Raw genomic sequence first — 15,535 nt, 5'->3', positions numbered from 1 at the left:
TCTTTACCAGTTTACTGGACATTCTGTGCATGGAAATGTCCTTGCTGTGTCTCCTATGTGGGTAATCTAAAGGTGTGACAGTGCATCATTGTGGCAAGGTTAAATTCTAATTCCTCCTCCAACCTAAGCATATCCCCCTGGTCTTTTGTTTCAGATTCTTCCTACTCTTTTCTCCCTCTCCTCCAGTTCTACCTTTCTTCTCCATTCCCATCCTCTTCCTCTCTTCCCCTTCGTTATAGTCAGCACAATTTTTTTTTTTTTTTTTTTTTGAGATGGAGTCTCATTCTGTCACCCAGGCTGGAGTGCAGTGGCATGATCTCAGCTTACTGCAACCTCTGCCTCCCAGGTTCAAGCAATTCTCCTGCCTCAGCCTCCCGAGTAGCTGGGATCACAGACGCGCACCACCACACCCGGCTATTTTTAGTAGAGGGGGTTTCGCCATGTTGGCCAGGCTGGTCTCAAACTCCGGGCCTCAAGTGACCTGCCCGCCTCGCCATTCCAAAGTGTTGGGATTACAGGCATGAGCCACCGTGGTGGCCAGTTAGCACAGATTTTAAAGGTTTAACTCCCTATGCCTTCCTTCAGCCGCCACAGCTTTCCACAACCAAAACCAATTTTTATTTCAGAGACATTTCTGTCCCCCATGGTATACCACAAAATTACAAATGACTACAAGTGTGTTACAGATTAAAAAGCACTGGGGAGCACATTAAATTAAAGAGAAAGCTACCTTAGTGACCCTTCAGGCTTTCTATACTCATCTTGATAAAAACAGTGATTTTATGGAGACTTAAAAGGATCTTAATTTGATCTCCTGTAGAATACTCAAATCTCTGGCAGTAACTTTCTTTGGCCAGGCTTACCTCTCTTGAAGAGTCTCTTTCTCTCAGGATCTTTATTTCCTGGTCAATGCTCTCAATCTCTTCTAAGCTGGTATCAATCCACCTCTGAAGGTGAAGAAGATAATATTCACGAACACGCTCATCATCTGCTTGACCACTTTCCACAGCAGATTTCATTGCAGACAACCTATGCTCCAACTCCTTCTTCTGCTTGTATCTGTTCCACAGAAAAGCATTACCCATGAACTTACAAATGAAGAGGTATTCCTTCAAAAGAAGGCCTCAATAAGATTTTATCTTTGCAAATGATCGGGTAGTAAGCATGCCAATTTCCACCTTGGCAGGGATATAGATTCTATACCCCAGAGTTAGCCACCAGGCAGTTCCCTCAGATGACAAGTAAGGGTCCAGCAGGGGCTAAGGAGTACCTTCTGAAGCCAGAAAAATACAGAAGTAACCGGATCTCAGCAAGTCCTTTAGGGAAGATGAGTACCTTAGTCATTTGATTATACTGACCTTTACTAGGGTGGGTGCTTAGTATCGCAACACAGTGCTTCCTATGATGCTTCCATTTAGGGAATTACACCTTCAAAAAAAAATCATAGAATCTTAGGGGTCATTTACCTGCCACTGATGCAGGAATGCCTTGTGAAGCAGCCTAAAAAATGATCAACTCTTTTTTTCTTCCGGGCAAAACGTTCCCAGCTCTTCTGGCTCATCCTTATATCATCTGAAGACTCATAACCACCCTGGCTGCCTTTCTTTTTCAGGATGCATTCTAGTATGTCATCTGACAAATATCTACTGAGTACCTATTGTGTGACAGGCACCATTCTCAGTGCTGGAGACACAGCAGCATATAAAAGTCCTTGGTCTCATGAAGCATTCATTCCAGTGGGAGTAGACAAAAAGAAATAGATGAGTTAGGTCATGATAAGTGCTATGAAAGAGCAAAAAGTAAGGTCAAATGCATACAGTGATGGTGGAAAAGTAGCGGTACTATTATATACAAGGTAGTCAGAAGAGACCTCTCTGAAGAGATGACAGTGAACAAAGACTTCAGGAAAATAACTATGCCAATATCTGTAAGAGTATGCTAAGGAAGAAGAGCAAATACGAGGACTGTGAGGTGGAAGCGTGCCTGGCCTGACATGGCTGAGAAATAACAAGGTGGCCAGTATGGCTGAGATAAAAAAGAGTGATAGAAAATGAGGTCAGACATAGCCAGGGCCATAATGTGTAGAACCTGGTAGGTCACAATAACCAAAATATCAAGTATCATGGTATTTTGAATGGGAAAGCCACTGGAGGCTTTTGAATACATGACATGAATAGAGTGACATAAAAAGACTTTTAAAAATATGGGCCACTCTGGCTGTTGTGTGGAGTATGGGCTGTGGGGGCTATGGGGCAAGGATATAAGCAGGGAAAGCAATTAAGAGGATACAGCCACAATCCAAGTGAGAGATGGTGACCTGAAATAGGAAGGTAGTGATGGAGATAGTGGGATGTGGGTATATTTAAAATATAAAATAGATAGGATTTGTTGATTTATTGGATGTAAGAGCCTGAAGGAAAGAGAGAAGTCAAAGAAAAACATCAAGATTTCCAAGAGACGTATCTTGAAATATCTCTGCTTGAAATCCCACTTTAGACTCTCCAGAATCAGATGTTCCTCTGTAGGTCTTCACCCAAATCAGGGGGTCTTAAGCCGAAGTCCACAGAGAGTTCAGTGTGGTGGGGGTGGTCCTTGAACTCCCTCAAATTTTATACAGAACTCTACCTGTATGCTTTCTTTTTCTTTCTTCTTTTTTTTGGCTGAGAAATTTTTATAGATTTTATCAAATTATCAAAGGGGCAAGGGGTCCATGACCCATGAAAAGTCAAGAACCGGCCGGGCACAGTGGCTCAGCCCTGTAATCCCAGGACTTTGGGAGGCTGAGCAGGTGCATCATGAGGTCAGGAGATCAAGACCACCCTGGCCAACATGGTGAAACCCCATCTCTACTAAAAATATAAAAATTAGCTGGATGTGGTGGCAGGTGCTTGTAATTCCAGCTACTCAGGAGGCTGAGGCAGGAATATCGCTTGAACCAGGGAGTGAGAGGTTGCAGTGAGCCGAGATCGTGCCACTGCACTCCAGCCTGGCAACAGAGTGAGACTCCATCTCAAAAAAAAAAAAAAAAAAGTCAAGAACCACTGTTCTGAAAAGGCTATTATAAAAATGTTTAGGCTGTTCTGTTCCTTTTACCTAACAAGTGGACATTTACTATAATGTTGCAAATAACTGACACATCATCATCCTAAGCAACTTTCTGAGTAAAACACTACAAAGAACTACAATTCCTAGTTCATGAATGCTATCAGATATATTACTTGAGAATGTTTAATTCCAGTCTCACTCCTATCCCCAACCCTCTTTCCTGGATGTACCTAAGTCACAGGAAAAAAATAACGTATGAGGACCTTAGGGTGATATAATTCAGGGTAAATTCAGGGTTAGTCTAGTAGTCCTCTGAATAAGGTTCTTTTGTTTCTTTTCCCATTCTCTGCATGCTTAAGGCCTAACTACTGCACTCTGCTCCTTCCTTTTCTTCTACTTCCTAGCTTCTATGACTTTGCTCATCATCTTTGCTTGTTTGTTTGTTTTTGAGATAGAGTCTTGTTCTGTCACCGGGGCTGGAGTGCAGCTGCACAATTTCGGCTCACTGCAACCTCCACCTCCCGGGTTCAAGTGATTTCCTGCCTCAGCCTCCCGAGTAGCTGGGATTATAGGTGTGCACCACCACACCCAGCTAATTTTTGTATTTTTAGTAGAGACGGGGTTTTGCCATGTTGGCCAGGCTGGTCTCGAACTCCTGACATCAGATGATCTGCCTGCCTTAGCCTCTCCAAGTGCATTCCAGGCGTGAGCCACCGCGCCTGGCCTGCTCATCATCTTTTAAACTTCTAACTCAACACTTGTTCATTTGGGCCAGTGTTTTTAAAACTGTTTTGTCTTAGTAAAAGAACCTTTTCTTCTAATGAGAGACGCCACGGAACTCCCATAATTAATAAACAACTAAAATTTACCTTGGTTAAATCAGGAGGGCTGCCGACACCCTCCCCGCCCCAAACCCAGGCATTGCAGTGAAATTTTAGGGCTCCAAGGAACAGATGGAAAACCACTGTCTTAGACCTTCATCACTGTTATGTATTCCCCATGGTGGGCCATTACATGGAAATACTCCCTGTTACCCTAGAATCCCCTATCCTTGTAACCCTTCTGACCCTGGGCAACTTCCACTCCCTTTCTCTGTTCCCAAGCTGTTGAAGAGAGTTAAGGAATTAGAAACCTGTATCAAATGGGTCAACCATAAATCACTATTGTCAAACTTTGGCTGAGTGGTCACTCTTGCTCAGCCATCCTTTTGTTCACCTTTTGTGAAGACTATTATCACCATCACACTCACCAGATGGCCAGCCAATATAGAATTCAATTTCCCTCTTCACCATAAAATCTCTGTAACTGGCTGGGCACGGTGGCTCACGCCTGTAATCCCAGCACTTTGGGAGGCCGAGGCAGGCGGATCGCCTGAGGTCGGGAGTTCGAGACCGGCCTGACCAACAAGGAAAAACCTCATCTCAGCTGGGCGCAGTGGCTCACGCCTGTAATCCCAGCACTTTGGGAGGCCGAGGTGGACGGATCACAAGGTCAGGAGATCGAGACCATCCTGGCTAACACGGTGAAACTTCATCTCTACTAAAAATACAAAAAATTAGTCGCGTTTGGTGGCGGGCGCCTGTAGTCCCAGCTACTCGGAGGCTGAGGCGGGAGAATGGCTTGAACCCGGGAAGCGGAGCTTGAAGTGAGCCGAGATCGCGCCACTGCACTCCAGCCTGGGCAACAAGAGCGAAACTGTGTCTCAAAAAAAAAAAACACTCTATAACTTCACTCTTCCTCTTTTACTGTTGTCTTTAAGGAGCTGATTCTGTCTCTACCAAGCCATTTCCAAGGTAATATCTTTGTTTTTTTTTTTGTTTTGGTCTCACTTTGCTGCCCAGGCTGGAGTGCAGTGTGATGACAGTTCAGTTTGGCCTCCAGCTCCTGGGCTCAAGTGATCCGCTCATCTCAGCCTACCGAGTAGCTAAGACTACAGGCGCACATCACCATGCCCAGCTAATTTTTAATGTTTTTGTAGAGACGGGGTCTCACTACGTTGCCCAGGCTGATCTTGAACTCCTGCCTCAAATGACCCTCCTGCCTCAGCCTCCCAAAGTGCTGCGATTAAAGGCACAAGCCACTGTGCCCAACCTAAGGTAACGTCTTTACCACTCCACTGTTGTTATCAATCTAGTACCCCCCACACATTCTTCCAGGCCTCACTCTATTTATTGATCATCCTCCTGGTCATTAGCAGCTAGTTTTTCACTCTACTGGTGCCTTTCCCCTGTCTTAGAAACACTTTCCCTCAACTCATTTTTCTACCCTTTCAAATGATCACTCTTCTCTTTATTTTTGAGACAGGGTGTCTACTCTGTCACCCAGGCTGGAGTACAGTGGTGTGATCACAGCTCACTGCAGCCTCAACCTCTCAGACTCAAGCCATCCTCCAACCTCAGCCTCCTGAGTGGCTGGGACTACAGGTGTGCACCACCACCCAGCTAATTTTTGTATTTCTTGTAGAGACAGGGTTTCACCATATTGCCCAGGCTGGTCTCGAACTCCTAGACTCAAACAATCTGCCCACCTTGGCCTCCCAAAGTGCTGGGATTACAGGAATGAGCCACCACACCTGGCCTACTCTTCTCTTTTCTGTGCTACAGTGGGAATCATACTAGAACTGGGAATTTGAAGACCTGGGTTTAAATCCTAACCTAGCCACTTACTAGCTATGTAACTTCGGGCAATTCAATTCTCAGAGCCCCCCCTTTTTTTTAATCTCTAAAATGGGGATAAGAATGTCTATTTCATGGGGTTGTTAAAAGGATCAAATGGAAAAACACACATCAAAGTGCTTTGTAAGCAGCAATACACTGTTAGCTGATAAAGAAATTGAGGCTGGGGGGGTTGCTAAATGATGCCACATCTATTAAGTGGTAGAAACTGGATTAGTTACCCCAGGTCTGAATCCTAAGTCTAGGCTTTTTCCGCTACAGCATTTTGCTTCCATCTTTTTTATGACCACTCTGTCTCTCCCAAAGACACCTCCAAGTACCCACTATGATCCAATTACTGGGTTAAGCACCAAGGGATGCAATTATATACAATGATATAATTATTATACTGAGATACAATCAGTCAAGGTCTCTGACCTTGAGGAGTTTCAAGTCTAGAGACTGACAGATAGTTATACTGTGATAAGTAACATGAACTAAATGCCATGGTATCTGGGAGGGAAGATAATTAGGGAAAGGCTTCAAAGGGGACATAACATTTGTTTTCTCTTTTCCAGGCTCCTATAAGTACCTGTACCTTACTGAGTTTCTTTTTTTTTTTTTTTGCAACAGGGTCCTGCTCTGTTGCCCAGGCTAGAGTGCAGTGGCGCAATCTTGGCTCATTGCAACCTCCGCCTCCCGGGTTCAAGCGATTCTCCTGCCACAGCCTCCCGAGTAGCTGGGATTACAGGTGCCTACCACCAGGCCCAGCTAAATTTTTTTTGTATTTTTAGTACAGACGGGGTTTCGCCATCTTGGCCAGGCTGGTTTTGAACTCCTGACCTTGTGATCTACCCACCTCTGTCTCCCAAAGTGCTGGGATTACAGGCGTGAGAGACCGCGCCCGGCCACCTTACTGAGTTTCTGATTGCTCCTTCCTTCCTCTTCCTTGTCCCTTAACTTGCCCCAAAGTTTTATCCTTGACTTTTTTTCTGTCTACATGTTTTTCCTTGGCAAACTCATCTACACCAACGAAAGCAGAGGCCTCCTAAATTTTTCACATCAGTCACAAAACAGTCTCATAAATTTTACTTGCACATTTCAAGTAAATGTGTCTATGGAAATGACTATCCAGTAGTCACTTTAGGACCTAAATTCAGTAAATCCAAAACTAGACTCATTACTTACCCAGCGTCCACTTCTCTATTTCTCTCAAAAGGATGGAGGTGCTGTTACTCAAGCAGACTCATACTCCTCAAGTATGGGAAATAGAGGACATACATGAAGAAACAGGTTTTGAGAGAGAGGACATACCATTCAGGTGTTTTATGTAAGATGGCCTCAGTATCTAAAGGCATGGGTTGGGGGACTTCTGGAAAGTAAATAAGGATCTGAGTAATTTGCTTTCTAACCATGTAAACTATTCTTGCAAAAGCAGTATCTCTGATAGCTATAACTTCATTTTTTATCACTTCTTCCTATTTGAAGTACTATTATAACATGCTAACTTGTATTTCTCCCTCTGCCTCTCTTCTTTTTCAGTATTTTATATACACATCACTTCTTCATGCAGAGCTGCAACCATACTCCTCTTAGCTTCTGCCAAACCAGACTATTATATAGTCTTTGAACATACCTAAATATACCCTGGCTTTGGGCTTTTGTTCATCTTGTTTCTCCTGCTTGTCAACAATAAGCACTGCTTGAGGAGCTTCTATATGCCAAGCTCTATGGCAGGCATAACATAGTGAACAAGAAATGGCTTGTGCCCTCATAGAGTATATACTGTAGTAGGGGAGAGAGACAAAACTCAGAAAGACACATGAAATGACTGCACATAAAGTGCCAAGAAGGAAACAAACATGAAGCAAAGAGAGAATAATAGTTGCTAACTACTTAAAGAGACTGATCTGGAAAGGCCTGAGGAGTGACATTTAAGCTGAGACCTAGAGGATGAAGAATTAGCCATATGAAGAGCATTCCATGCAAAGAGAACTGCACACACAGAGATTCTATAGAGGAACAGAGCTGGGTCTATTCAAAGAACTGAAAGACGGTCATTGTGGCTGGAGTCTAGTGAACGAGGGGAGAATGATACATGGTGAGACTGAAAAGAGGCAGGCAGCAGATCACACAAGGCCTTGGAGCTGATTTGTCTATCTCAGGTGAGAAATGTTGGTAGCTAGACTGAGGTATGATAGTAGAGATGGAGAGAAATAGAAGGATAGAAGATACCTTTTGTAGCTAGAATGGACAGGCCTTTGCTGATGGACTGGATGTGAAAATTCAGAAAAAGGGAGGAATTGAAGCTAAATCCTAGGTTTCTGGTTTAAAAACCTAAGTCAATGGTGGTACACTTACTGAGATGGGTGAGGAGGCACATTTGGGGGTTAAAAAGCCAAGGGTTCAAGGTATGACATGTCTGTGAAACACCCATGAAGGAAGGGTGTTGCAAGTATGGGTCTGAAGGTCAGGAGGGGTCTGGGCTAGTGATACGAATGTGGGAGACATTAGTATAAAGTTAAGTGTTGATATCTGTCAGGCATTTAAGAAAAACGTTCAAAGCGGCAGGCCAAAGAAATGCAAATCAAAACAACAGATACTTTCTGTTTGCCCAACTGGATTTTTTTTTTCTTTTTTTTTTTTTTTTTTTTTGAGATGGAGTCTCCCTGTTGTCAGCCCAGGCTGGAGTGCGATGGTGGATCTCGGCTCACTGCAACCTCCACCTCCTGGGTTCCAGCAATTCTCCTGCCTCAGCCTCCCAAGTATCTGAGATTACAGGCACCCACAACCATGCCTGACTAATTTTTGTATTTTTAGTGGAGATGGGGTTTTGCCATGTTGGCCAGGCTGGTCTCGAACTCCTGACCTCAGGTGATCCACCCGCCTCAGGCTCCCAAAGTGAGCCACCGCGCCCGGCCACCCAATTGGATTTTCTAAGTATTAACACCCAAGACAAATGCAGTGGAACATATTCTGAAACTCTGTTACTGTAGAAAGCAACACTTTTACCACATATCAAGAGCCTCAAAATATTCAAACACTTTGACCCAGTCACCAGCTCTAGAAATCTACCCTAAGGAAACAGTGACAGATGCTTTCAGAGATGTTTGTTTATAGCATTACTCAGAATAGCAAAAAACCAGTGTCTAAATATTTGACAATAACAGATTAGTTTAAATAATTATGGTACAACTAGAGCATGGAACATTCAATATCATGGTTTCAAAAGACACGAGGAAATGCTCATGGTATAATATTAGGTTAAAAAAACAGGATAAAAAGCTATAGTTACAGCATTCCAAATTTATTACCTTAAATAACTATGTAACTGAAAGGAAACACATCAGAAAGTTAACAATGATCATCTACGAGTGCTAGGATTGAGGCTTATTTTTTATTTAAAAAATATTCTTCTGTTTTGCAAACTTTCTACAATAAGCACTATTACTTTTACATTCAGGAAAATCTTTTTTTTTTTTTTTGAGACAGGGTCTCGCTCTGTCACCTAGGCTGGAATACAATGGTGCGATCACAGCTCACTGCAGCCTCAACCTCCAGGGGCTCAAGTGATCCTCCCAGCTCAGCTCAGCCTCTTGAGTAGCTGGGACTACAGGCCTGTGCCACCACACCTGGCTAATTTTTTATTTTTATTTTTTGGTACAAACAGAGTCTTACTTTGTTGCCTAGGCTGGTCTTGAACTCCTGGGCTCAAGTAATCCTCCCGCCTTGGCCTCCCAAATAGTTGGGATTACAGGCATGAGCCACCGCACTCAGCCTAATTTCTATTTTTAACCATCCTTTAAGACTCATCTCAAATACCATTTATATTCTTTTTTTTTGAGACACAGTCTCATTCCATTACCCAGGCTGGAGTGCAATGGCACAGTCTCGGCTCACTGCAGCCTCCGACTCCCGGGCTCAGGCGATTCTGCTGCCTCAGCCTCCCGAGTACCTGGGATTACAGGAGTGCATAACCACCCCTGGCTAATTTTTTTTTTTTCTTTTGCAGAGATGGCGTTTTGCCATGTTGACCAGGCTGGTCTTGAACTCCTGACCTCAAGTGATCCACCCGCCTCAGCCTCCCGAAGTGTTGGGATTACAGGCGTGAGCCACCGCGCCTGGTGTCAAATGCCATTATGTTCTGAAAGCTTTTCTTCATCCCTCCAACCAGATGTGACCACTCCCTCATCTTTCTCTTGCAGTTTTTTTTTTGTATAATTATTTGGATACCAAACTCACTGTTTAAACTACCTATTATCTGCTGACAGGCTGCCCGCAACTTCTTACAAAGGACAGGATGTTAAATTCCATTTCCTATCAGTCTAGCCCATATCCTCAGTCACTCACTATCCCCTAACTTTATTATTCCTCATGGTCCTTACCAGCGGAAATTACATTATTTACTAGCTTACTGTTTGTCTCTACCACCAGAATAAAAGCTCCATAGCAGCACTGACTTCATCTGGTTCTCTAACACCTAGAACAGCTCCTGGCACACAGGAAGGAATTAATAAATATTTCTGAATAAATGAATCATCTTCAGCTCTCTAGACCAAGCCTCTCCTCTGAGCTTCAGACTAACAGACACCTCTACTTATCTCCTAGGCACCTTAACCTCAACATGTTTCAATACTAAATTCATACTCTCCCCTTCCCCGATCTTCTCTTCTTCCTCTTTCCCCATCTCAATAAATTTCACAGCCATCCACCTAAATCAGAAACATGGACATCTTTCCTTGCTGCTTCCTTCTATCCCACCTCCCACAGCCAATTGATCACCAGGTTTCCTGTAGATTCAATCCTCCTAAATATATTCCCCCATCCCTCTACCATTGCAATAGTAAACCCTAGTCACCTTTGTGACTTAACTGGGTCTAATCTTTTCCCTCAATGTTTCCTAACTGCTGTCAGAGTGTACTAGCTAAAATGCAAATGTGATCATGCTACTATTTGAAAAGAAACAGCCAGGGCGCAGTGGCTCACACCTGTAATCCCAGCACTTTGGGAGCCCGAGGTGGGTAGATCACCTGAGACCAGGAGTTCGAGACCAGCCTGGCCAACATGGCAAAACCCCATCTCTACTAAAAATACAAAAATTAGCCGGGCGTAGTGGCAGGTGCCTGTAATCCCAGCTACTCGAGAGGCAGAGGCAGAACTGCTTAAACCCAGGAGGTGGAGGTTGCAGTGAGCCAAGATCGCACCATTGCACTCCAGCCTGGGTGACAAGAGCAAAACTCTGTATAAAAATAATAATAATAATAATAATAAAGAAAAAAGAAACAGAACTCTTCAGTGGATCTCAGTCACCAACCAGAGTAAGCTCTTTGGCATGTCCTACCTAATAGCAGCTGACATTTATAGAATACTCACCACGTGCCAGATATTGTGCTGTTTTATGTAATTTTTCCCATTTGTGCTTATTAACCCTGAGATAGGTACACATGTGTCTCAACTTACAATGGGGCTACATCCCAATGAATCCATCATAAATGGAAAATATGGTAAGTTGAAAATGCATTTAATACACTTTATTGAACATCATATCTTAGCCTAGTTTACCTTCAACATGCTCAGAACACTTATATTAGCCTACAGTTGGGCAAAATCATCTAACACAAGGCCTACTTTATAATAAAGTGTTGAATAACTCATGTAATTTATTGATGTTCCCCTGTGTATTGCTTCTGCACCAACATAAAGTTAAAAAATTCTAAGACACGCCATCGCAAATCGGGGACCATCTGTACCATTATTACTTAGATTTCACATATGAGGAAAGCTGAGGCTCAGTTAGATTAAATAACTTCCCCAAAGTCCAACAGATTATAAGTAAAGCTGGGTCTCAAACCCAGGTCTCTGACTCTACGACCCATACTCTTAGCCACAAATAATAATAGTTGACTTTGAGTGTTTACTGTGTCAAACATTGTGCTAACTGCTTTATATATATTTCTCTTTCAATCCTCATAAACTACTTTATGAAGAAGGACCTACTATTATCTGAATTTTGCAGCTGGGGAAATTAAGGTACTGAAAGATTAAATAACTTACCAAAAATCACAGTGATTAATCAGTCATCGAGCTGGGATTCAAACACCTTACCAAGTTCTCAGCAACAAGTTTCTCTTCACGTTCCTCACATCCCAGGCTCTCCTTGATGTGGACCCTAAAACATTCTTCAGTATCATTCTTTCCCCCTTACCACCACCCTCTTTGTGTTCTACCATCAACTAATTGCTTATAGCTGCTGTTTTCCGTCTACACATCTCCACCCACCACTGTTTCTTTAATGCTTCTGTGGCTTTACTAAGGCTTTACATACTCTGCTGGCTAATGCCCTCCTCTCCTCTTCCTCTGGATATTCTTATTTACCCTTAAAGAACTCAGCACAGGAGTCACCTCTTCCAGGGAGCTTTCTCCTCTCTCCTGCTCCCTTTGTTTAGGTGCCCTTCCTGTCTGCTCTCATAGTACCTTGTGCATCCCTCCATAACATCAGTTTATATTGATATTCTGTTTCTATGCCCGTTTTCCTCACCAGATTGTATGCTCCTCCAAGGCAGGGACCACTCATACACAAATACCTATACAGTTTGTATCCCCAGTGCCTAGCATAGTTCCTAGACATCGTGACCACCCATTAAATGTTGTTTAAAAAACAAACAACAACAACAACAAAACCTAAGAAAGTAAGCAACTTTTCCAAGGTCACACGATGAAGCTGTGCCAGGACTAAGATCAGTTCAGGATGTTACACATCTACTCCAGTAGTCTGAACAGAGCTCCTCAATCAGTGGACCATAAAATGGCCTAGCTTTGCCTTTCAGAGACATCTACCCCACTGTACCATATGAACATTGCTATGATGTGATGTGGAAAAGGTTGGGAGACACTCTGCTAAACTACATTGCTGCTGTTGCCAACCATAAGGTAGTAGGGGTCTGATAAGTAGGTATAATCATCTCAACAAAAGCAGAGGCTTCTTGAAAAACTCAGGAAAGTTTGCTCTCCCCAGGGCCTATGCTCAATAAGAACCAAGAAAGTGACACACACCATTCTGGCCCCTCACCACCCGCCAAGAAAGCATGCCCCCGAAAAGCACTGCCATTGGGCAGCCCCCATATTATAGCTATTGACCCACCTCTGTATTTTAGCCTGTCTTTGAGATGCCATAGCAACGAGGCTAGGATAAGCCATGGAGGAATTGGCAGTGTGATTTTCAGCAGAGTTGTTCATGGTTGTGGGCAGCTCAAACTCCGCCACATGATAGCAATGGCACTGGGTTAAGTAGTTTATAAAGTGTTCTCGAGCCCGTTGCAAATGATCTAGACGCTTGCTGGGGTTGACTTGTTTCATGGTGAGGGCTCCTTGAAACGCTGGCACCAAAAGGTACTTCAGGTCGGTGGAAGCAATCTCTTCCAAATCTTCATTTCGGCTGGAAGAGCAAAAAGGAGGCAGTGAAGCCTGACTAGGCATTCAAATTGTGGCCCTTGCTTTCTGGGGGACGGAGTGGGAGGCTGGGCTGGGAGTGGACCAGAGGGAGGAGGCACGGGGAACAGCGGCCAGTTTCACTCAATGAAAGTGGCTGAGCGCTCATACCCAATGCCTATGCAATCAGCAGACGCTAGGAAGCAGAGTCGTGAAATATCAACCATCTGGGAAGAGAAGTGGGGAATGTAAACAATGTACACAAGATCGCAGTGGTAAGTAGGAACCAAACGTTCTCACTACTAAAGGTTCCCTCCACTCAGGCGCAATGGCTCCACCCTTGGTAACCATTATTACCTTCGTTCTCAGCCATTATTACTATCTTCCCCCATACCTGAACAAGTCGAGCTGCGATAACATTTCGGCAGCCTTCTCAAGGAGGTCCAGGCCCTTGAACACCTTCTCCTGGACTATCCGGGAACCGGCGGGTTCAGTCGCTACTTCTACTTCGTCCAGTAACTGTTTACCGGTTTCGAACAGCTCGGGGAGCCGCGGCAGCTGTAACTCGTCCTCAGCAGCCATTTTGGGGAGAAAGGAACCCGGAAGATCTCTTTTCCGGGGTCAAAGGCAACCTTGATAAAGAAGAACTAGGCGAGCACGGACAAAACCGGAAGAGGCACCTCATTGGTCCAGTAGCTTCACTGTTAACAAAGCATCAAAGGACTTCCGGGAGCCGCTGTTAGCCGGCCCTGGCAACCGTTTCCGTAGACTCATTTTACCACGCAGCCCGTTACAAGTCGTAGGCATCTGTTAAAAGCAAACAAACAAGCAAAACCCTAGGCGCTGTTTTACCATGAGCTCCTCGTCGCCGACACGGGGCTGTGGGCTCTGAAGCCCGGGTGAGGCGAGGCTGAATTCGGAGCGCGAGGAGTGCGGACGAGCGAGTGCGCTTTAGGAGCCGGTCAGGCGCGCCCCTTACCTCGCGAGTAGCTCCCTAGGTTGAGGAGTCCAGGGACTCCAGCCGCTGCACCACTCCCACGGTTTGAAGATCCGGTCGCTTGAGCGCGAAGTGCAAGTAGCGCCCCGCTGCGGCTTCCGTCCACCCACCAGATGGAGCTCCGGGTTCCTCCCAGCCAATCCTCTCCCGTCCTCTTCCCCCTTCACCCCACACACGTCTATGACCCGTAGGCTGGCGTCCGGTGGAGCCCCCGTCAGCAAGATTGGTAACCTGCAACTCCGGTCACCGCACAGCCGGCTTCCCTTCGTGCACTTAGTTCCTACGTCAAATGTTATTTCTGTGCAACCTTCCTTGTCTCCCTACCGCCTTCCACCCTGTGCCCTTCAGCCGTCAAGTCTGGGTTTCTTCTATGCATGTCTATCATGGCACCTACCACGCTGTATAATTGCTAGTGACTTACAAATCTCTCTTATCAGAATGAATTTGACTCATCTTTGCACCACTCTGGCTAGCCTGAGTACTCAGTATCAGTCGTTATCTGAATAAAAAAAAAGTGATCAGTTTGGAAAGCAGCCAACTTATGCAGAACAGCATTGTTCAGTAGGTAGTTACTAGCTACATGTGGTTACTAAGCACTTGAAAGTGGCTATTTTGAATCGAGATGTGCTGCAAGTGTAAAAAACACCCCAGATTTCAAAGACATTAAAAAAAAAGAATGAAAAATGTAAATACTTTTTACATGGACTACATGTTGAAGTGATAGTCTTTTGGATATGTTGGATTAAATATATTATTAGAATTAATTGTACTTGTTTCTTTTCACTTTGTAAATGTGCCTGCCAGATAATTTAAAACTATATTTGTAGCTCCCATTATATTTCTACTGGACAGAACTGATGGAAAATATAATTTCAGGACTTCAAAGAAGGGACGCCATTGTTTTGAACAAAGCAATATAAATACATACTGATTACCTTAAGACGCAGCCTGAATTGTCCTGGGAGATTTAAGTAGCAGGCACACTGTCTACCCCTGAAAATAAACTTTTAAACTAGTATTTTAAACTACATATCGTTGAGAAGAAAAAAAGCTTCATTAAAAAACAACTAGAGGGCAATATAGGACAGTATAAAATAGGTGATATGTTGTATTGCACAGGCTGTTGGAAAACCAAGAAAGGGCAAGTCATTCCATGCTAGGAGTAGTTCAGAAGGCTTTTTAGACATGACATGCAGTTACATAGAAGAATGTCAAAGTTTAAAGGGAACCCCCAAAATCGGAGGAAAAACTTGAGACCAGAAAGGTTAAGGGACTTGCCCAGCCAGTTTGTGACAAAGTCAGTGACTTCTGAGTTCAATTGTTTCTACTCCATTAGCCTTCAGTTGGGTAGGATTTAGAAAGATGAAGACCTTTAATGTGGGACAGATTGAAGCCCCAAACTAGAACAGTG

The 15,535-nt window shown here is 44.0% G+C and overlaps 1 protein-coding gene across 2 annotated transcripts in view; it reads right to left on the bottom strand.

Annotated features, from left to right (window-relative positions):
- IGBP1 (immunoglobulin binding protein 1) overlaps positions 1-14,827 on the bottom strand; it is a 33,478-nt gene extending 18,651 nt beyond the window's left edge. For both annotated transcript variants that reach the window (XR_002913006.2, XM_009234950.3), the window contains exons 1-4: positions 14,107-14,827; positions 13,522-13,934; positions 12,841-13,134; positions 864-1,059 (exon numbers count right to left, since the gene is read on the bottom strand). Coding sequence is in view for 1 of the 2 variants with exons in the window: in XM_009234950.3 (XP_009233225.1) it covers positions 864-1,059; positions 12,841-13,134; positions 13,522-13,709 (678 nt within the window). In the remaining variant the exon portion in view is untranslated. The remainder of the gene's footprint in view (positions 1-863; positions 1,060-12,840; positions 13,135-13,521; positions 13,935-14,106) is intronic.
- Positions 14,828-15,535: the final 708 nt, after the last annotated feature.

This window comes from Pongo abelii, chromosome X (assembly GCF_028885655.2).
Source record: "Pongo abelii isolate AG06213 chromosome X, NHGRI_mPonAbe1-v2.0_pri, whole genome shotgun sequence".
NCBI classification, from domain to species: domain Eukaryota; kingdom Metazoa; phylum Chordata; class Mammalia; order Primates; family Hominidae; genus Pongo; species Pongo abelii.
This window is presented reverse-complemented; position numbering and strand designations above follow the sequence as displayed.